This window comes from Ornithodoros turicata, chromosome 9, assembly GCF_037126465.1.
Source record: "Ornithodoros turicata isolate Travis chromosome 9, ASM3712646v1, whole genome shotgun sequence".
In the NCBI taxonomy this organism is placed as follows: domain Eukaryota; kingdom Metazoa; phylum Arthropoda; class Arachnida; order Ixodida; family Argasidae; genus Ornithodoros; species Ornithodoros turicata.
Genome location: NC_088209.1, coordinates 5,445,041 through 5,467,675, shown reverse-complemented (window position 1 = coordinate 5,467,675; position 22,635 = coordinate 5,445,041). Strand labels below are relative to the sequence as shown.

Sequence of the window (22,635 nt, the reverse complement as noted above, 5' to 3'; positions counted from 1 at the left end):
CAACCAGTGAGTCCTCGTCCCTGTTCAGGCACATATCGAGGACACAGTTGGTCGTGTTTTGTAAATACTTTAATGAAATCCACAGAACTACTACACATGGAGATGGCACACAAACGTCACATGATAGCCTTTCTGGCTTTTGCTGCTGCAAATTTGTCGATAATGTCACTGAAATCAATTTCTTCTGTTTCGTCTCGTTCAACACTTAGGACAGCAAGGTCGGAAAGCCTGTCCTGGCCCATTGATGCTCTTAAATACGAAAGTATCAGCTTTAGCTTGCTAAATGACCGCTCACAGCTGGCAATTGAAACTGCGATCGTAAGCATTATCTGGACCGCAACCGGAAAGTTCGGGAAGACATTCTCATCTCCAGGAAGTCACATCACTTTACACCTGCCCCAGCCCGACAGACGGGTTCAGGTCAACCCTCTTGTTGGTCCGCCCTATACGAACTCCTCTTTTCGTCGGGTCGATTTTCTTGCTCAGATATCTCTCTCAAAGTCCCACTGCTGGGATCGGCTTGCTACCTAAACATCCTCAAACGCTGCTGTCGCGTCTCGAGTAACCGTACAGGGTACTGGGATCTCCCTTTTGTTTAGGCTGCTTTGGTCTCGGCCGTGACAGTCGCTCACTGAGCTGGTTCGGTTAGCTCACGGTGCCCCGTTCTCGTCAAATACGTCACGCGCCCAGTTTAGCTACCTCGTGGTTAACATGATGTCCTTGGGGATGCGTTTTCGTGTGGTCCGCACTAGGTTTCACACTGCAACCTCTCTAATGGCGGGTGCTTTATATCATTTATGAATGTGCCAGGTTGAGTGCCCGACCTGGCACATTCACACCCGACCACATAATGGCGCCCCTGTTCACCTGGCGCCCATGGCACCTGTCCACACCTGCCACACCCTAGATACGCCACTGCGTGGAGGTCGAGGCTTTTCGACAACCAAACGTTCAGCTGGTTTCGATACCGCGCTTTCGCGGAAAAGAGCAGACGACAAAAGCCTGACGTCATTACTTCAGCGAACCTTCCCTGACCGGCCATCCGAGGAGAGTTGAATCGAGTTAACTCTTTGGTTACTCCACCTTGTTTTGGAACGCGGTAAGTGACGTCATCCAGTTACTCGACCCAGTCTTGGAACGGCGCTTCGGGTAGAGAGCTACTCCCGAGTTGACTCGAGTAGGTTCCGGAACGCACCCATACTTCCAGCCACGTTGAGGTTTAGAACATCACGAGCTTTACTCCCCTCCCCATAGAGATAATATAGGAAGACTCTAGAGAACGGCCTTGGCGCGCGGCCAATGCTTTCTCCCTACCGCGGGGTGTGCTCACCTGCGCGCGGCCAGCGGAGGCATAGACAGCGTTGCCAGACCTCTTTTTGCACGCTAAATGTTAGCGAAGTACTCGTTTTTGAGGGCAACAATGCGGATCTCTATGGCAACGTAAGTGCGAACGCCTCGGGCGTGGCGTTCGTCTGCTCTCATGGCCTCCGCATTGCTCGCCGAGCCGAGCAGGAAATATGTAAGCATACACCTATCAGTTGTTGTTTGCATGCATGATGCAGACGTTTGTCGTCGTACCTTTGGGCAATTGCGTTGAACGGCTTCTTTTGGAATAATAGCTTGTATCGTGGCGTAAAAGGATAACGTGTGTCTTGTTGCACACAGTGAGGCCTAGCGAATAGCATGTAATGTGGATATATGACCGTTTAAGTGTTCGAACAAAGAAAGGTGTGTTTCCGAACTGTGCGTTTCCTCGAAAGGCCTTTATTTGCCGTGGTTGTTGGTCATTAACAGGGACAACAGGCGAAATTCGTGATACATGTTACTGCCTGTGTATCACTCCTACCTTGTTCCGTCGTTTGCGCGTTATAACAATGCAACAATGTAGGAAAGCGTCGTAAACTGTTAGTGTTTTCATCAAGGCACACAGGTATATGTAAGAAGAAAAAATAAATTTTGGGTCGCAGGTCCACTTGGGGCGAGCGAAGACGACGACGATTTAGGGCATCTACTGATTGCGGAACAAGATTTGTTTCGTGAGCATCTGCCTCACTTGGGCACCACGACTTGCTTCTGTAATTCTTCTACTATGTTCTCTTAATCTGATGCCAGCATACTTTTGCAGGATCACTTTTGCCAGTGAAATTATGTGATCAGGCTCCTCTGCATAGTGCTGGCACAGTGGTAGCTTGTCACCGTGTGTTAGGATGAACTGATTAAACGATTTCAAAACGATCGCCCGCACTACAAGCTTCACAGACCTCAATTTCTCGGGACGAAAGGTCTGCTCAGCGCTACACAGCAGACGTGTAACAAAGGAGGATGGTTTAACCAGCCCTCCATTGTCCCTGAGCATGATGAGAACACTTGATGTCTCGTCATCTAGGAGTGTGTCCAAACAACCATTACAGGTGAGTTTTGAGGAGACAATTCTAACAACATATCCTCCAATATAGGCAACAATGTCCTCGCTGAACCTGCTGAGTCTGGATGATTCCCCGTAGTCATGGTCAGCACACTGTAGAAGGGCACAGATGTTGTCCTCTGCAGGAACTTCTGCAGTGGGAGTCTCCTCACCTGCACTTTCCTCCCTTCGCGGCTTGCCCTGGTGACCGAGTGTCTCTATGCCTTCCACTGTAGGCGCAACATTCGCAGAGCTTGGGGCCTGAACTTCAGCGTGTATCAGAAGCTTCCTGTAGGCATGACGGAAATGGGAAGCTGATGGGTTATTATTCCATCCTCCTCTTTGCCTGATGCAGCTGAAGAACAGTTACAAGTGGTCCTGGCTGAGGCGGTACGTAGTGATGTAATTAGGGGAGTGCAAGGGAGTAATATAGTTTGTTCAAACATACTGTTTTCTGATTCTAGACCTCTACATGTTACCTGCATGCGCCCGCCTGGAACAGCGCTTCTGCCAGCTGTGCAACACTTTTTAGCGTAAAGGCCACGCTGATGACTGACATGCGTCTCCCATGCTGAGCAGCTAGCTCCCCGGATGGAAGTCGCAGTGTCATCATTCTTGACGACAATGTGAGCATCCTTTTTCCTTGCTGGGAAATTGTTCCATTGCGAAGTGGTGCCTTAAATCCTTTGCCAATGGGACTGTGCGAATTAAGCAAATCAAATGCTCTGTAAAAGATGTTCATGCTTTAGCTTTAGTGGCCACAGTCATGAAAATGAAAGGCCTACTCATCTACGTCGGCAATGAACGAAGCGGTTGCGTCACTTCCTTCAAATTCGGTCAATCCCAGGAGCCGTGCGTGGGTCAGGGCTTTGCTCACGGATGAACTTAGAGTCTGCGCTGCAAGGCGGACCTTCATGATCTGGCGGCCAAACTCAATATGGGATCTGGTGAGCTTGTTTGCTGCTCTGAGGCCCTCCTTCTCTTGGAGTTGCTGCAGCCTTTCAATAAAGGCCCACCTGATTGTCTAAGAAGGGTGAAAGTATACTTAAATTTGTTGGCAGGCAAGAGAGAAACTGAAATGGAAGCTAGGTGTACTGCATTCAAATGCAGAAAAGTGAGCTCAACTTATGCATAATGCTGGAACGTGGAGGGACCAGAAAAAAACTCGTCCATCCTTGTTCCCACATTATTCACAAGGGACAGTTGGTAGTATTGTCATCCTATTTGCTTACTCCATAGTGGCTGCTCTGTAACACCTTGTGGTCCCCAAACAGGTTCCTGAGCAGTTTAAGACTGTGTGCAGCATCAAAAATTAGGTGTATGCTCTTGTCAGCATCAGCAGGATGGGAGAAAAATGTCCGAAAGTCCTCTGTGTTGTTGGCATGGATATGACACCCCAGCAGTCGCCCCATCATAATATTAGACGATAGCCCGTCACAGACGACTGCCACGACTTCGAGCCCACAATTTGTTAGCACCATGATGGCTTCTGTCAGTAGTGTCTTCAGTACTTCCCCAGATAGCCCCTTATTTAGAAAATAGCCGAAGGGTATTTTCCATGGTGATGCCACGCCCACAGCCATAAATACCAAAGAGTCACCTGCTAGGGGCGCATCATCCGTGTCATGAGGTGTGTGGTCCTCCCCAAAATCAACGTAACCAATTAGCCGTCCAGTGGCCTTGTCTACTTCACATTTTTTCCGTATGCTCATTCCATCAAGCATGATTGAGCACAGCTTCTCTCTCCTCTCAGTTGTTTCATGCTTTTTCTTCAGGTGGTCTAAGACTTCCTGCGAGAAGCCAGGCCAAGCACCAATAACCTTTGACCATTCGCGGAGTGTGTCTACAGCTGGCATTGTGAATAGTTTTGAGACATATTTGTAGGCACGAGGTGAATAAAAGTGGAGTGTCATTGCAAATCTCCTAGTTTCTGGGGAATATCTACGGCCTGGCTTTTTCTTTCTCACGTTCTTTGCCCATTCCTTAAGTATCTCTTGTGGCAGTTCCCCAAAGGACTCCAGCTTTGTTTGAGCCTCCTCTGCCAACAAGTTCTTTTCCTTCAGTTCAGCAATGAGGCTTTTTAGATTTTTAATTATCTTTTCTCTCCTTTTCAGGGTCAGTTGCAGCCGTCGACGGACACCACGCAGGTACTGGTTCTTCTCTCGAAGTTGTCTCATTCCTGTTCTTGGCGTTGTTTTGCTGTGGTAGGTGTGCTCCTTGTGACCCTTGGGTGTGATCGGGCTCCCCTCAGTATCTGTGTTGCTCACAGACACCTGCAAAGTTGCCTGTTGGTTAAGGACAGCATTCCCCAATATGTTGCATTTTAAAATTACCGGTTGTCGTGTAGGCGTGGTTTCATTGCATGTTTCCGGTTGTTGCTGCCCTGCTCTGGGGTCAGGGGACAAAACATCTAGAGAAACGTCCTCAAGTCGTTGTGTTTTGGGATCTGGGCTTTCCTGCTGACACTCCTGAAATGGTAGTAGGAACTGTCGCTGCTCACAGGAATTGGAATGCATTGTTTCGCAGTGGGCTATAGTCACAAAAGCAATTTGTCTGTGTTTTCATGTTTTTCAGCAGCAGAAGAACCTGACAGCAGAAAGCAGCAGGAATAAGAAATGACATACTGACATATACTCACTGCTTTCCGCTTTTGTGGCAGCTTACAGTAGGGATGGTCCTCATGGTCAAACAGGTTAGCCTAAAAAATGTTTGCATTTATTTCTACAGCTCGGGTTACATGACGTTACACTGCATAGAATTCACGCTTTGAGAATAGTTATTGGAGCCTTAGGCCCACAAATAGGTATTACATTCTTGAGCACTAGTGAGGCATCATCCTCATTATTATTATTAAGAAAGCTCATGTGCTCACAGGCAGTAGGAAAGCCGGACTAGGGCTGGGGGTCTGGGCCCGTGGAATACTGATTTCAGGCCCCTCCTTAGAAAAGAATGAAAAAAATCCTACATGGAAGCAGATGTATGACTTATTGACCAAGCCATTCTTACAAGCAGTGAAACAGGTTGAGGGGGCTGGTAGTCTCTGCTTCCACAGCACTTGCCTCGGGCATCTCCTTGATAGAAAATTAAGACCATTAAAAAGGGAAGGAATCGCACAATCTATAGGCCAAGCCGTCCTACAGGTCTAGTTGTAAAAGCACGTAAGCAAGAATTCATGTCCTTACAGGCAGTGGAACAGCTGGAGAAGGGACGGCGGGCTCTGCTTGCTCAGCACTGGCTTCAAGCATTTCCTGAACAACATGCAGTGAAGGCAGTCATACAGGGGGGTGGCTGCACAAACTACTATGTACTTACCAGGGAAACTGTGTCAGCACCACTTTCATCTCTTTCATCTGGCTGGCTGGCTGTTACTTGGCTCTAAAAAAGTTCTTCCATTACTATCTCCTTTTGTATCATTTTAAAAGTAATAAAGAATAACCGGATACCTCAGCAGTTCCTGGCCTCACTGTCATAGGGACCGCCGCGTTTGCCTTCAGTTTTGCTGTCTGATGACCAGCGATGAAGCTAGAAGTGTGGAAGTGCCTAGAGCATACTCTCTGACCGCGTGTAGGAACGAGCGATTGCTTGTCAAGTGCTTCCAGCCATCGGGAAAGCACGTGTGGATCCCGCGGAAAACTGCGATAATATGTATCTCAAGATCGTGCCGTAAGTTTCGACAATATTCGTTTAGAGTGAACAACGTTTATAGGCGACTGGGCACGCCACAGAAAATACTTGTGCATGGACCCAGTGGACACTTACTTGTGAAATGACACCCCGCAGGATTTACTCTGCCTCATTTTACATTTCACACAACAGCTGGGCATCTTTCAAGCTGTGTAACTGCAGCGTCCACGTCTGACAAGTACAGAGCGATGCGAAAGCGAAACTACATGCCAGTTCCCTGCTGGTGCTCGATTGAGCCAGAGAACGTTGAAATCGCAATTTGACAGCACTCAGGAACTGAACTTGCAGACTTTTATTGACTTTTATCAACACTTTATTTCTCAATTTTGCACATTTCACCAAAACAGTCACAGATTTGTGACATTTAAACGAGTTTTGAAACAAGAGACGAGGAAGTCAAACTTAGCGGTGAAGCGCGCAGCCAAAGGCAACCCTGTTCATGCCTCCCAAAATGTCAGCGCCCTCGGGGGCACACTTTTCTTGCCGAGTCCGACCCCCCTGCCCCTCCCCGAGCCCACGAGCACTCTTCGTCGTCTTTCACATGTGTACTTCGATAACATCACAACTCATATTTCACCTTTTTACGTAAAACTTAGCTAGGGGCATTTCTCTTTGCACTTTAGACAGGGTGTCCCAGGGTGCGTTTTTTTATTCTACCCGGGTAACTCAGGGGTAACCCTTACTGGGCGGAAAATCGAGGGTGACGGAAGTGACGTCATAACCTACCGGCGAAAATTCAAGTCTCGTCGCTGGAGGGTTACTCTGGGTACCTACTCTCACTGACCCAGCTCAGCAGGTGGGTAGCAGAGGGTTATGACGTCACACCACGTCAAGTGAGAGTCCCGCGTCTTTTAACTTTGCGATTCCGAGCATATTTCGGTGGCTTTAGCACGACTATTGTTTCGTTGGATGGATGCCTTTTTCTTCCTTCGTCATCATCTTCCGCTTCGTCAAATGCATCAAGCAGCACAAGTGCCGCAACTTCTAAAATCATGTCCTCGTCAAAAACGTCGTCTGCCTCTGCCGCCATGTTCGCTGAGACGGGCGTAACTCGTAATGGGCGAAAATTTCTAAACGGGGGTACCTACCCACAGATCACGTGACGTCTCACTCGGGTCACGTGGTGCGTAACCCGGGGGGGTTACCCGGGTAGAATAAAAAAACGCACCCCCAGCTAAATGCGAACACATTTCTTAAAAATTTATATATCACGTTTTCTGAATCTTTTCTCACGTTTTCGCAATATGCTGAAGGGCACTCCTTATGAGGGTATTAGCGAATTCCCATGGCCATGTGTTAATTAACTTTCAATCATTAACGTTGTAATTCTAAAAGCTACGAAGTTGTCCCAACGAGCACATCTGATCCCTTCGGTCACCTGTAACCGGAGCCAGTAGTAAAGGGTGGTTGAGAAACAACATGGTGTCCAAACTACGTGACCCCTTCCCCTGAGCCCTGCGCGTATTTTTCCCTGCGCGACGCGTGTGCGGATCTTTGTCCGCGCGCTTATCGGCAGGGGGAGGGCTGCGTGCGCGTTTACCCTCTCACATTTTTCAGCCTGGGCCAACTTCTTTCAAAATTTTTGCGCCTAGGCCGACATTTTTCGCGTATTTTTTCCCACGATCGGCGGGCGGCGCTCGGGTGGAGGATCTTACCGGTGGGCCGGAGCTGCGCTTATCGGCAGGGGGAGAGCTGCGTGCGCGTTTACCATCACACATTTTTCAACCTGGGCCGACTTGGATCGCTATTTTTTTCCAGCTACAACAGGTGTGTAGTAGGCTGTGTACATGCAAAGGATAGCCATACACAAAAGTACAAGTGAAAATATATTTATTAAAGTCATCATAAATTATGTTATGGCTCTGCATAAATGTATCATGCCTCTAAAATTCAATGACCGATCCTTCTCCAGCAATTCTATCCTTCAGATGTTGAACTTGTACAGAGTGTAGTCAGGTAAAACCTATTTGATGGTCAGGTCTCATTCTATATGAGAATTCTTACACACAGTGTGGAATATTCATCTCCTTAGCAATCTTCAATCTAATCATAAGCTGTTTTCGTTGCGATGTGTAGAATACATTGCAATGATGACAAAGAATACAATTATTATTTCAATTATATGCTTGTTTATTCCGATAAATTACAGTTCTATTTCAAACTCTGAAGTTTTCGTTTGTTGTCTTCATTGATGAATTCCGAAGACATGAAATAGTTTATTCTGATTATTGGGTGCTTGAATCCAGCGTTTATTAACGCAGGTGATATGTTGTCGCCGTGTTTGTATTGCTTCAACAACTTGCACTTTGTCGCGATGAACTTGCACATTCTCTTATTGATGTTTCCCTTCTTTGTATGAAGATTCTTGAATGGTGTACAAGAGAGTATTAGATGAAAATCGTCCGGTGGTCCACCGCAATTGATATGCTTGTTGAGTTTCAACAGGTGATAATACATCAGACCTTGCACGACAATATTGAACTTCTGCTCATTCGACATCACTGACTGGTAGAATAAAATACTTGCGTTGCCTTGGTAGTGGAACATATCACGTGATAAGATTTTATGTACTTTTCATCTCAGATATGTGTAATTTCAACAAATCCGTAATGAATCGTGCGATATAGACCGTTTGTATATGATAATTTGATCTGACTGCTTTCTTGATGAACGCAACGCCCATTGCAATGATTCTGGATTACATTCTGCATTACATCTGGTCTAGTGTATTTCAATTCTTCGTTAGCAAATCTCAAAAACTCCGCCATCAATCCCAGGGGTCCTTCCAATGTTGATGTGCAGATATTTTTATAAGTATTGTAGATTCGGCATATAAATTCTTGCACCTTCAGTTCTGTAGTTTGTACCATATCTCCAAATACGACCATGTCTAGGACGTATTGAAAGGCAGCGATAATGGAATCGTTTCGCGGCTCTTCCTTTTCGAAGCAGTGTTTTATCAGGTCCTCCCATGACTTATGGTAGCGAGTACAAAATCTGTCCATCTTTTCAATGTAGAACAATTGTCTCTTCTGTTTTCAAGTGCGCGTCTACACTTAATTAAAAGCATATCTATGCTCATTTTATTGATTAAAATTTTTCAGAATGTTATTAATATCCCCGTGCCATGAGAATTATGGAAATTGATTTACAAAAAGATGTGATGAGTAAGAAAAAATGTGCGCTTTCAATGATTCTATGTTCAAGGCCATACTAGAGGCCATCCCTCCCTAACTTGATGTTGGTGTTGGGGGTCGTCGGGTTTCGTCACACTTTATTGCTTGAATCCACTAGTTGATCATGTTTATTCATTGAAAACGACAAGTTTCTGTACAGATTCTATGGTGTATTCACGCTGCTTGCTTAGAAATGATTTGTCTGAATTAATTATTGTTTTGTTTCGATTGATATTCTATGAGTTGAACATTATGTATACATGATGTATTAATTGTGTCGTATTTGTTTCAATTGTTCACTCGATTGAGATAAGAAAAAATAATCTCTGAGTTAGGAATGCCTCATATTTCTGAGCTGCGTTTCACATTTGATTTTTCTGTGTGGTTCATTAGAACTTTCTGTTGCAAGATATTTCAAAAATTGATGTAATTAAATTTGTTTCTCGTTTTTTGATTGAGTATCGTTGCTACCAATTAATAATTTGGACTTTCTCACATGTTCAATAACAATATCGCATCTCTACAAACTTAGTCGACTTGACAACCACTTTGAGGAAAGATTTCCGTCTCAAGGAAAGGATGCGAAAAGATAGTGATCCCCGCGAGTGATATCGACATCTATTTGCATTGCACAATAAAATATATCGCCTTTGAACTATCTTATCTGAGCTCTAGAACGTTCTGTTCGCTGGACGAAGGAATATAGCCCCCAACCCTTTGAGTGATAAAGCATGGAGCTTGGTCATATAGATACAGACGTAAAGTCTCCCGGCTTTGAGGAAAAGAGTTAAAACCAAGATGAAAATAGTGCATATTTTCTATGTCATGGATACCTCCATCAAGGTTCGTAGTGTTTGTTAGAATGAAAATTGTATCTTGTTCGATTTTATGATGGTTCAATGATAGATTATTTTCCACTGTTATTGTTTACGTCTCGCCGCGTGTTCCCCTGTTCTTCAGCGTTAAGTCTGTGCTATATTGTAATATTTCTCCTTTTGATAGATTGATTAGCTATTATTTCTCTATGTGTTAGATCGTACGCATGTTTGGCTCTCTATTAATTGTAGCTGTTGATTGTGTTGTTTCTCGTTATTTCCTTACGTCTATGCTGTTCACTTAATAAGAAATTAAAAGTTGTGTAATGTTGGAATTGCGCGCGAAATGTTATGACAGATATTCAGGCTATTGCAGTGATGGTTTTCACGTGTAGGAATATTAGACTTTTTATAATACAACTTGTAATTTGATTGTAATCATATCGATTAAGAATATCTTCTTTGTAGTGGTACAGATTTTATTTCCTCTTGTGTTCGTGTCGTTCGTGTTCCGGGGTATTCCATACATCTATACGCACCCGTCTTCAACAAATCAGGGCAGATATAATCAGATCTGGTTGTTGGCTGGGAGCGTGCTATGTGGTGATGTTCATTTTTAACAAAAATATTTTCTGTGTTGATAAAACAAAGTAATGTTTTTAGCATGTCTTAGAATGAAAATTGTATAGTGTTCGATTAGATTACGTCACGAGGATGGTTTGGGTGTTGTCTTTAATGCAGCCCCCAATAGACGGATTATCTCCGATGAATAGAAGGATTAGCCATTGTGTAGGGTACACCACTAGAGGGTCCTACGAGCGACGCTTCACCACTGGGGGCCGCTGCTGTCGCATTCCGCGGATGACGTCAATGCTCCTTCGGGGAGCATGGTGAGAGATTGCGGGAGGCATGGGATGGCGGTGCAAAATAGAGCGCCCTTGCGCAAGGCTGTGGGGGCGCTGCGAGCGATAGGACCGCCACTCTCGGCGGCGGCCCTCCACAGCGTTGTTATGGCCTCGTGACCGCGATAGGCGGCGTCGGCGGCAAAGGGTTTTGGGTTCAGCGTTGTGTACCAATCTTTGAGCGAGTTTATATTAATCTCACTCCGTTTATTCAACTGATGGTTGTTGTTTGAGAGCTCAATTGCTATGCTGTGAGATTGGTGTGTACGGCAAGCATACGGCATACGACAATATAGATCAATTAATATAAACAAAGGGACGTGCACGATAAATTACGCCACATCATTCTTCCCGTGTTGCTCCACTTTGGGTCCAGCGTTGTGTACCAGTCTATGAGCGAGTTTATATTAATCTCACTCCGTTTATTGTTCAACAGATGGTTGTTGTTTGAAAGATCGATTGCTATGCTGTGAGATTGGGGTCTACGGCACGCATACGACAATATAAATAAATTAACAAAAGGACGTGCACGATAAATTACGCCACATTTTTCTTCCCGTGTTGCTACACTTTACATTATAAACGCACTTTCGCGAACCAGTCCGTTCACAAACAGCCGTGTGCATCCCGTCGTGTATATAGACTTAGATACTTTCCTTTTAATATAATAGCCTTTTAATATAATAGCCTAATAGCCTAATAGCCTTTTGCGACTCCAGCGAGTATGTTAGAAGGCTCAAGACTTGCGCAATATTATTTTGGTGATGGTGCATATGTTCAGACGAGAGTGGAGGAAAGTTGTTCCCTATTTGCTTTATATATTTATTCACTTCATTTATCATTCTCACATACTAGTTTAAATTTAATTAGCGGTTAGTAATACTGCAGTATAAGCAATTTAGAACACTACAGTGCTGTAAGATATATTGTAAGCACCTTATGGCTGCAGAATCACTGGGTGGATATCAGTAAAATTTTATTGCCTTCTTTGCTGTGGTGGTCACAGCCTCTAATAGGGATTCAGCTGAGCGTTGTGGCAATTTCAATGTAAACAGTCATCTGCTATATTGGAAAGTGAGTGATTATGGTCAAACAAGTCTCAATAAACATGATACATTCTACAATACAATCTGTGATTCCTAAATGTCAGTATGACAAGGTATGAAGAAATGTTAACATAGTGCATGTTATCATGTTATCCAAAGCAAGTTCTTCCACATCCCCCCCTCCCATATAAAAACACTGAGAAAAAAATGGGTCTTGGGTTTGCCTCTGGTGACAAAATTTAACTACACAAATGCAGATATGTGCAATCGAACGCATTAGCAAGGAAAGCATGAAGATTATTGCAGTTGCAACAGCCATGTCAGTAGGTCATGCACACCTTGGTATTTTTGAAATTTCTCAAACTTTTCCATATCTTCTATATCAGTGATGGAACTGCTGCGCCATTTGCGCCAAAGTGCGCCATTTGGGATTGCCTGCGCCACCCTGCGCCGAAAAAGTAATTTTCCCTAATTCTGCGCCACAGCTGCGCCGAACAAAGATGCCCCGGTCCGGACGCATGAAAACGAAACAAAAACCGCGAGCGATGCTCCCGCGCCCTCTATTCTCGTGATGCCTCTGGACAGCAAAGCCGAGTCAAGCCGTGTCGTTTCGGCCGAGCCCGCCAAGTCGACGAAGATTCTTAAACTGCCGGGATGTCACTGCAACACCGAATATTACGTTGTTGTACTTCAAAGAGAAGTTGTGAACAATAAAGCGCACTGTTAGTGCATCAAGTGTTTGCGTCCTGGACGAAAGGTGGCTGTACAAATTTACCGAACATGTGGGCACGCCACGTGCCTGCGAGGGAATATTGGCTCGTTTGCATGGGAGCTGTTTTTAAACAACCGCGTTTTAACTAATTGTGGATGGGAATAACTGACGACGCTGATTCCGGAGTTGCCAGCGCCTGTACTATGGATCGCTCTACTACGTAACATCGCGCGTGCTCGCAGAGTGTAGGCGCGTAAGGAGAGCGCGAGAAATTGAGCTTTCAGGACTTAAACCGTACGTGCCGATAATTGTTCCCAGATGTCCTGAACCCCGATATTCGCCATAAATTGGAGAGTATGCATTGCAAACACGACGTGTTGCGGTGGGACGAAGTGGGATACATACGGCGGAGGTGCGCCATTCTGTGAAATTCTGCGCCAAATGCAGCTTTTTTGTGCGCCAGCGCCAGCGCCCGTGGGCTCTGAGGCAGTTCCATCACTGCTATATGCAACGAGCTGGACATCTGGTGTGCAACACCAGATATCGAGGTAAAATCTGAGTCAGTATTGGGTCATGAACACACCGGTTTAACATGAGCAACAATAAGGAAGACGGAATGTCAACAAGTTGCAAACCGCTGTTCCATCTTGCACATTTGTCATGCTCATCTAGGTATTTTTGAAATTTCTTAAACAACTCCACGTCTTTTATATTCAACGTGCTGGACATCTAGTGTGCAACACCTGATATCGAATCAAAATCTGAGCCATTATGGGGTCATGAACACACCGGTGTAACATGAGCAACAATAAAGGAAGACAGAATGTCAACAAGTTGCAAACTGCTGTTCCATCTTGCACATTTGTCATATGCTCATCTAGGTATTTTGGAAATTTGGAATATGAATAGGATGAATAAATGTTAACATAGTGCATGCTATCCGAGGCAAGTAGCAAGTTCTTCCATATCCCCCCCCCCCCACACACACACACTCAGAAAAAAAAAGGTCATTGGTTTGCCTCTGTGCATGTAGCTTCTCTGATGAAATTACCTAATACTGATACAAAAAGTTTGTTGTTTTTGTTTCCATGTCGTCTGGCTTATTGTTGCTCATGTTACACCGTGTGTTCATGACCCCATACTGGCTCACATTTTGATTCGATATCAGGCGTTGCAGACTAACATGTCCAGCACATCTAGGTATTTTTGATATTTTTGAAATTTTTTAAACATTTCCACATCTTTTATATTGAACGTGCTGGACATGTTAGTCTGCAACCCCTGATATCGAATCAAAATGTGAGCCAGTATGGGGTCATGAACACACGGTGTAACATGAGCAACAATAAGCCAGACGACATGCAAACAAACACAACAAACTTTTTGTATCAATATTAGGTAATTTCATCAGAGAAGCTACATGCACAGAGGCAAACCAAGGACATTTTTCTTCTGAGTGTGTGTGGGGGGGGGGGGCGGGGGGGATGTGGAAGAACTTGCTACTTGCTTCGGATAGCATGCACTATGTTAACATTTATTCATCCTATTCATATTCCAAATTTCCAAAATACCTAGATGAGCATATGACAAATGTGCAAGATGGAACAGCGGTTTGCAACTTGTTGACATTCTGTCTTCCTTTATTGTTGCTCATGTTACACCGGTGTGTTCATGACCCCACAATGGCTCAGATTTTGATTCGATATCAGGTGTTGCACACTAGATATCCAGCACGTTGAATATAAAAGACGTGGAGTTGTTTAAGAAATTTCAAAAATACCTAGATGAGCATGACAAATGTGCAAGATGGAACAGCGGTTTGCAACTTGTTGACATTCCGTCTTCCTTATTGTTGCTCATGTTAAACCGGTGTGTTCATGACCCAATACTGACTCAGATTTTGGCTCGATATCTGGTGTTGCACACCAGATGTCCAGCACGTTGCATATAGAAGATATGGAAAAGTTTGAGAAATTTCAAAAATACCAAGGTGTGCATGACCTACTGACATGGCTGTTGAAACTGCAATAATCTTCAAGCTTTCCTTGCAAATGCGTTTGATTGCACATATCTGCATTTGTGTAGTTAAATTATGTTACCAGAGGCAAACCCAAGACCCATTTGTTTCCTCGGTGTGTGTACATGGGGGGGGGGATGTGGAAGAACTTGCTTTGGATAACATGATAACATGCACTATGTTAACATTTCTTCATACCTTGTCATACTGACATTTAGGAATTACAGATTGTATTGTAGAATGTATCATGTTTATTGAGACTTGTTTGACCATAATCACTCACTTTCCAATATAGCAGATGACTGTTTACATTGAAATTGCCACAACGCTCAGCTGAATCCCTATTAGTGGCAGTGACCACCACAGCAAAGAAGGCACTAAAATTTTACTGATATCCACCCAGTGATTCTGCAGCCATAAGGTGATTACAATATATCTTACAGCACTGTAGTGTTCTAAATTGCTTATACTGCAGTATTACTAACCGCTAATTAAATTTAAACTAGTATGTGAGAATGATATTTATTTATTTATTTATTTATTAGTTTCACGTGCCCGCCAACAGCGTGAGCCTACATAGAGGTGCACGGAAAGATTAACTTACAAAAGGATAAAAAGTTACAAAGAGGATAAAAATAGAGTAATGTCAGCAAAAATGTCCACACTAGTGTTTTCAATGTCATTAAAGCAACACTGCATGCGCGCCAAAGGAGAAGACGGGTGACAAAAATGTGGATATAATGAAGTGAATAAATATATAAAGCAAATAGGGAACAACTTTCCTCCACTTTCGTCTGAACATATGTACCATCACCAAAATAACATTGCGCAAGTCTTGAGCCTTCTAACATACTCGGTCGAGTCGCAAAAGCGCTATTAGGCAATTAAAAGGAAAGTATCTAAGTCTATATACACGACGGGATGCACACGGCTGTTTGTGAAGGGACTGGTTCGCGAAAGTGCTTTTTAATGTAAAGTGTAGCAACACGGGAAGAATAATGTGGCGTAATTTATCGTGCACGTCCTTTTGTTTATATTAATTTATTTATATTGTCGTATGCGTGCAGTACACACCAATCTCACAGCATAGCAATTGAGCTCTCAAACAACAACCATCAGTTGAACAATAAACGGAGTGAGATTAATATAAACTCCCTCAAAGACTGGTACACAACGCTGGACCCAAAACCCTTTGCCACCGACGCCGCCTATCGCGATCACGAGGCCATAACAACGCTGTGGAGAGCCGCCGCGGAGAGTGGCGGTCCTACCGCTCGCAGCACCCCCACAGCCTTGCACAAGGGCGCTCTATTTCGCACCGCCATCCCATGCCTCCCGCTATCTCTCACCATGCTCCCCGAAGGAGCAATGACGTCATCCGCGGAATGCGACAGCAGCGGCCCCCAGTGGTGAAGCGTCGCTCGTAGCGCCCTCTAGTTGTGTATAGGGTTGCCACCAGGCCGGTTTTATACCGGCACGGCCGGTTATTTGCCCGCTCTGCCGGTATGAAGATGATACCGGCAGCCTTTTGCCGGTATTTGTGGCTCAACATCTCTCATAGGGGCTTTTACAGGGACAGGGGCTTGTAGGGTTCTCCTTTCAACATTCCACTACAGCTTGAATAAATCTGGAGCACAGACCCAACTCCGCAGTCACCAGTCGTTTTCTTAGTTATTCATTATTATTATCATTGTTGTCTTGAGCGAGTACGCTGGTTCCTTCTTTCTCTCTTTGTATACTCTCCACCCCTCACCCACTTTCTCTTTCCCGCGAACATTTCCTCCTTTCCCTCTATTCCACCTCCTCTCCCTCAGCCGGTATTTTTCACTATGAAAGGTGGCAACCCTAGTTGTGTACCCTACACAATGGCTAATCCTTCTATTCATCGGAGATAATCCGTCTATTGGGGGCTGCATTGGAAACAACAGCCGGCTCTCTATTAGCTGTTGATCTTGTTTCAATAATGTTTTCTTGTCTGTTGTTTACACGTTGGCAGATGCGCCGTTTAGAGTGTTTCTCTGCTATTCAGTGTTAAGTGCGTGCATGTTTCTCGTTTTTTATAGATTGTTTTTCAATTATTAATCCTTTGTGTACCTCTTGTTTACGTGATGGGTTTTCGTTCTCTATTAGCTGTGGATCGTTTTGTTTCTCGTTATTTCCTTACACCTATGCTGTTCACTTAATAAGAAATTGGTTAATTGTGTGATGTTGGAATAATCAACTTAGATTCCCTATTGAGCTCGAAAACGTTCATAACTGCCACAGAACAGGTGTACGCCTCCCGTCTTCAACAAATCAGGGCAGATATTATTAGAGCTGGTTGTTGGCTAGGAGCGTGCTATGCAGTGAAGTTCATTTTTTAATATATTTTCTTTGTTGGAATCATAAAACAAAGTAAGGTTTGTAGTGTCTCTTAGAATGAAAATTGTATTGGGTTCGACTAGATTAAGTCACGAGGATAATTTTGTGATATTTAAAATGATAGATTATTCTCCTCCTCTGTTGTTTTTTTGGTTAAATGTAGTGTTATAGATTTTATTTCCTCTTGTGTTCGTGTCCCGTGGTCTTCAGGGTTCTCTGCTGTCCACAATTAACTATCGGCACTTGTAATTAAAGCTCCACTATGGTGGTCACGTATAATAATACTTTATAATAATTTTTTTAATTTTGATTGGAATCATATTGATTAAAAATATCTTCTTTGATTAAATGTGTCATAATGGAATATTAGCTGTTGTGCTCGAAATTGCTTACATCTATCAGGTTCTCACATCTCAGACTTTTTATAATAAAACTTGTAATTTTGGTTGTAATCGTATTGATTAAGAATATCTTCCTTGATTAAATGTGTTATCACTTCTGATTCATTGAAAACTTGTGTGTATGATTACAGTTTGATCTGTGATACCTATATTCAATGCTATTGCATCATACCTGTAATAAGTATATTCTTTGTTACGTGTATTGCGTTTCTTCTGCTTCAGATTTTTGGCTAAGTTTTTCCCATTTATGCAGAGCCATAACATAATTTCTGATGACTTTAATAAATATATTTTCACTTGTACTTTTGTGCATGGCTATCCTTTGCATGTAAACAGCCTACTGCACACCTGTTCGAGCTGGAAAAAATTAGCGATTCAAATCGGCTCAGGCTGAAAAATGACGAAAGAAGTCGGCCCAGGTTGAAAAATGTGTGATGGTAAACGCGCACGCAGCCCTCCGGCCACGCGCCGCCCACCGGTAAGAGCCTCCACCCGTGCGCCGCCCGCTGGTCGTGGGAAAAAATACGCGAAAAAGGTCGGCCAAGGCGCAAAAATGTCGAAAGAAGTTGGCCCAGGCTGAAAAATGTGAGAGGGTAAACGCGCACGCAGCCCTCCCCCCGCCGATAAGCGCGCGGACAACTATCCACACACGCGCCGCGCAGGGAAAAATACGCGCAGGGCTCATGGGCAGGGGTGCCGTAGTTTGGACACCATGTTGTTTCTCAACCACTCTTTAATACTGGCTCCGGTATCAGGTGACCGAAGGGATCAGATGTGCTCGTTGGGACAACTTCGTAGCTTTCAGAATTACAACGTTAGTGATTGAAAGTTAATTAACACATGGGCATGGGAATTCGCTAATACCCTCCTAATGAGTGCCCTTCAGCATTTGCAATTGATTTCATCTCTGAAAACGTGATATATAAATTTTTAAGAAATGTGTTCGCATTTAGCTGGGGCACCCTGTCTAAAGTGCAAAGAGAAATGCCCCTGGCTAAGTTTTACGTAAAAAAGGTGAAATATGAGTTGTGATGTTATCGAAGTACACATGTGAAAGACGACGAAGAGTGCTCGTGGACTCGGGGAGGGGAATAAATCTCGTGATGTTCTAAACCTCAACCTGGCTGGAAGTATGGGTGCGTTCCAGAACCTACTCGAGTCAACTCGGGAGTAGCTCTGTACCCGAAGCGCCGTTCCAAAACCGAGTCAAGTAACTCGATTCAACTCTCCTGGGAATGCCGGTCAGGGAAGGTTCGCTCGAGTAATGACGTCAGGCTTTAGTCGTCTGCTCTTTTCCGCGAAAGCGCGGTATCGAAACCAGATGAACGTTTGGTTGTCGAAAAGCCTCGACCTCCACGACGGGTTATCAATACACAAAGGGACACCGAAATGGCTGGCGAACGCCCAAAGACATGTGAGCCGGATATATTTCTCAGGACAAAGTCAGTCTCGCTGGTGCGCCTTTCTATTTTGTCTTCACGTACGTCGCTTTTCCATTATCTATTTAGCATATGTTCACTAACAGCTGCCCTGCAATGTTCATTTTTTTCACTGCCTTGAAGCCACGTGGTCCTTGTAAAGGCAGAGCTCTATGTGAAACGTTCAAAACTATATTAGGAGTAAGGGCTATTACTGACCAGCATTGTTATTGTTATTACTTTTTTGTGCGTGTGTCCGAAATTGGATTTTAAATGGAATATTAATTTTCTTCCTTTGCCTTCACACTTGTAAGAAGGTTTGTCGATACGTTCGTGTGAACAGCTTTCAGATAAAATATGTAGCATAGGGGCAGGGTAGCTGGTGGATAAATGCCTGGGTGGAACTTGGATAAATTAAGTTTGGTTTCAGCCGTTCAGCTTACATTCGAATCCGACGCCGCGGACATTTCCGTGACCTAACCACGCCCGCACCACTAACTCAGTTCTAGGATTCCAACCAGCAGCATCCACCTTTTGTATTTTTCACCTTCTGTCGTCATGATGTTAATATTCTTCTTCTTTTATTTCTTTTGACTACCAAATGCAACGGGATGTATCCACTTCATGCATTTGGAGTAGCTAATGGTACGTGAAGTCTTCCATCCGACAAACAATTAACAAATAAATGACGACCAATGTCAGCTTCTATTCCATTTAATTCTCCAGTAGAGGGGGGAGTGCAGTGTCTTGGAAGAAATACTACCAGACAAGCCATCTCTGAATGTAACTGTCCAGTAAGTAACTAAATACACAAAGTGCTGAAAAAGCCAAATGCCCACTGGGCCGACAAGACAGAGTTCAACTATGTCCGACGGGGCATGGTGACTCCTGTAAACAGCTCACAATACATTCCCTTCTTAAAATCGATAGAAACCCCAGTGCGAAGGTGTGCGAAGCTGTCATACCAACCCGCCCAAGTTTTAACCTTGTTCAATACATTCCCAGTCGTCGTTATCGTCGTCTCTGCAAACTAAATCTGACGCGCGCGAGATGAAAGCGGTGATGACACCGGCCTCCATCTGAACTCGGTCGGAGTCCCCATGCGTTCCCAAAGCTACTCGACCGGGCGCGTACTCTGTGGTCACATGATACAACTCGGTCATGTGACCTACTCGACTCGTGGGTTTGTTCTGGAACGCACCCTATGTGTCTTGGGGTGCGTTCCGAACCTTAATCGAATCAACTCGGGAGTAGATCTCTACCGAAGCGGCGTTCCAAAAGCGGGTCGAGTAACTCGATGGCGTCTTTACTCGCGTTCCAAAACCAGATCGGGTCGGATTTGGGTTAACTCGGTCCAACTCACCTCCTCAAAGCCGACAGGGGAAGTGAAGTGTCGTCTGCTGTTTTCCGCGGAAGCGCGTGTCGTCTGCGTGTTCCGTGGTCGAAACACTAACCGAAACACTAAACGAAAACTAATCCGCTGAAAGTTCATTGTGTGGCGACGGCACATAATAGACTCGTGGACGGCAGAGAAGGTGGCAATGATTTTTCGGTGCGGATTTTGCGACCGCATATTCGACAACGAGGCTGACGCCCACGATCATATCCGAGACGTGCACTATGGGGGACTTCAAAGTAAGTCTTACATCTGATTTATAAGGTTATTTACCCCTTTGCTATTGTAACTATGCTAGAATGGGATCTTATTATTGTTGTACCACGTGCCGCGTGATTAGTAGTGCATGTTGCCTTTTTTTCAGGGCATCGCTAATTAGTATTTCAAGCGATGCTACATTTCCATGCAACATTTCCTGCATAGATTTTTTAAATGAGGTTTTGCCACATTGTTACATTTTACGCTGGCTTATAGTTCGACACGGCGCTGTTCAAACATGCTTGAAAATGACTTTCCCGTTTTGTTTTTCTTATTCCCAGATACACAAAGTGCTCCCCAGAACGAGCGTGAGGACAGCCCCGCCGAGAATATGCAGGTGCCATGCGCGTCTCACATGCCGGCAGACCTTATCCCAGTTCCCTGTCTCCCACAACACAACTACGAGACTCCTGCAACTACATGCAAGAGTCTCCTGATCACGGGGCCCAGCGAAATTGACGGAAAGTGCACTTTGTGAAGGCCTGCCAAAGAAGGGGCCTGCACCCCAGGTGTTTTGGTCAACGTAAGTGCTATGCTGCTTTTCTTATGTTTGTATGTGAAAGCAAATTGGCAAAAATTGTTTTGCACTTTGCATTTTCTTTCTGTATGTATTTGTGTGCAGCCTGCTCTATTCCACGTTATTCTCCACTAGCACATCTGTCGCTCTTTAGGAAGGCGGCCATGTCTTCACACCACTGCGAGTGGAAAATAAATGGACAAACTCGAAAAAGAAATATCAGGAGGTAGAGGACCATAACAGGCAGAGTGGGAACAATAGGTGAGCTGCACTGAGCGTACATAGTTTTAAAGTGACCGACCTGCGATACTTTTGTTCACTGCCAAAAAATAGGAAAAACTGGTTCTTCTTGGACAAGTCTCCAATGCAAAAGTGCGTCGACCAACGCCGCGGTAATTGCGAGTTCATCGACAGGCTGTGACGGAGGAGCCAGACTCCCAACCAGACTCACCAGCACGGAAGACGAGGCACAGCTATGACGACCTCCTTGACGTCATGAAGCGCAGGTTAGAGTTGGAAGAGAGGACGGTACAAGGAGGCAGAGAGATTCACAGTTTTAATTGAACAATACCTCAAAGAATCAATTGTTAAAAGCTAATTACATGTACTTGTGTGGTCTTCTTGAAGATTAGTTCACAAGCGATTCATTATGGCATCTCGCTTCTGTGTGCCCACTTCTTTCGGTCTATCCTCCGCTATTGCTTCTTCTTGCTCTATGCTGTCGAGCTCGTACCCTGTGCCTGTCTATTCGTCTCCCCACTCAATGGACGCATTGTGCAGGATACATGCAGCAGCAATGAGTGTCGCTGCGATGTCCAGGCGACGCGTCTCCATGTAAATAAGTCTTCGGAAGCGAGACTTCAACAGCCCGAATGGACACTCGATAACAACTCGGAACTTTCAGTGCTTCTTGTTGAAAGATGCATGGCTTGAGGTCAATTTCCCGTTGTTCCTATATGGGGTGATTAGGTATCCCTCGAATGGATAGGCAGTATCCCCCTAGATATGGCTGTTCAGTGGTAACAATTCGGGTGTCACCATTACGCGCAAAATCAGATCGCCGAAATACCCGTGCATCGTGGTAGTAGCCTGGTTCACCAGCGCTGCAGCAAACGAACCCTAGTTTGTCATCACATATTGTTTGGAGGTTAAGGGAGTGAAACCCCTTCCGGTTTACATGTGCCCGTGAGTCCTTGCGGGGTGCTTTTATTGGGATGTGGCTTCCATCGATGGCACCAAGCATCTTGGGGAATCCTGCCTTTGATTCAAAGCGCAACACGATGTGCAGCGCCTCCTCTTGTGTGGGCCACCGTATGAAGTGTCGTGAGTGACCCAATGGCGCCATGCCAACACGCTTCACAACACGAAACACGGATGACTTAATTCGTGACGTTAAATCTGTCTCCAATAGACCTGCAGATACATGTCAAATAAAACTTCATTGATGTCTTGTTCCAAAAACGAGCGAGCTGTGTGTATGTAAAGCAGTGTTGAGGCAGTTACCTCTGAAAGGGAACTAGTTACAACG

General features: G+C 44.7%; 1 protein-coding gene across 13 annotated transcripts; it reads left to right on the top strand.

The window, feature by feature from the left end:
• The first annotated feature begins 1,636 nt into the window (after positions 1 to 1,636).
• LOC135369242 (uncharacterized) lies at positions 1,637 to 5,822 on the top strand. Of its 13 annotated transcripts, none has more exons than XR_010415008.1 (6): positions 1,637 to 2,794; positions 2,869 to 3,030; positions 3,154 to 3,351; positions 4,519 to 4,551; positions 4,979 to 5,096; positions 5,589 to 5,813. XR_010415008.1 is itself a non-coding variant. In XM_064602864.1 (6 exons), the coding sequence occupies exons 4-6, from the start codon at positions 3,205 to 3,207 to the stop codon at positions 5,781 to 5,783; spliced, it is 375 nt and encodes a 124-aa protein (XP_064458934.1). In that variant the 5' UTR covers positions 1,637 to 2,075; positions 2,457 to 2,794; positions 2,869 to 3,030; positions 3,154 to 3,204; the 3' UTR covers positions 5,784 to 5,822. The 13 variants fall into 13 exon arrangements, 6 of the variants coding, with proteins under 6 accessions (XP_064458934.1, XP_064458932.1, XP_064458936.1 ...); XR_010415010.1 differs by having other exon boundaries at positions 4,519 to 4,608; positions 4,982 to 5,096; positions 5,589 to 5,812; XR_010415009.1 differs by having other exon boundaries at positions 4,519 to 4,608; positions 5,589 to 5,812.
• Positions 5,823 to 22,635: the final 16,813 nt, after the last annotated feature.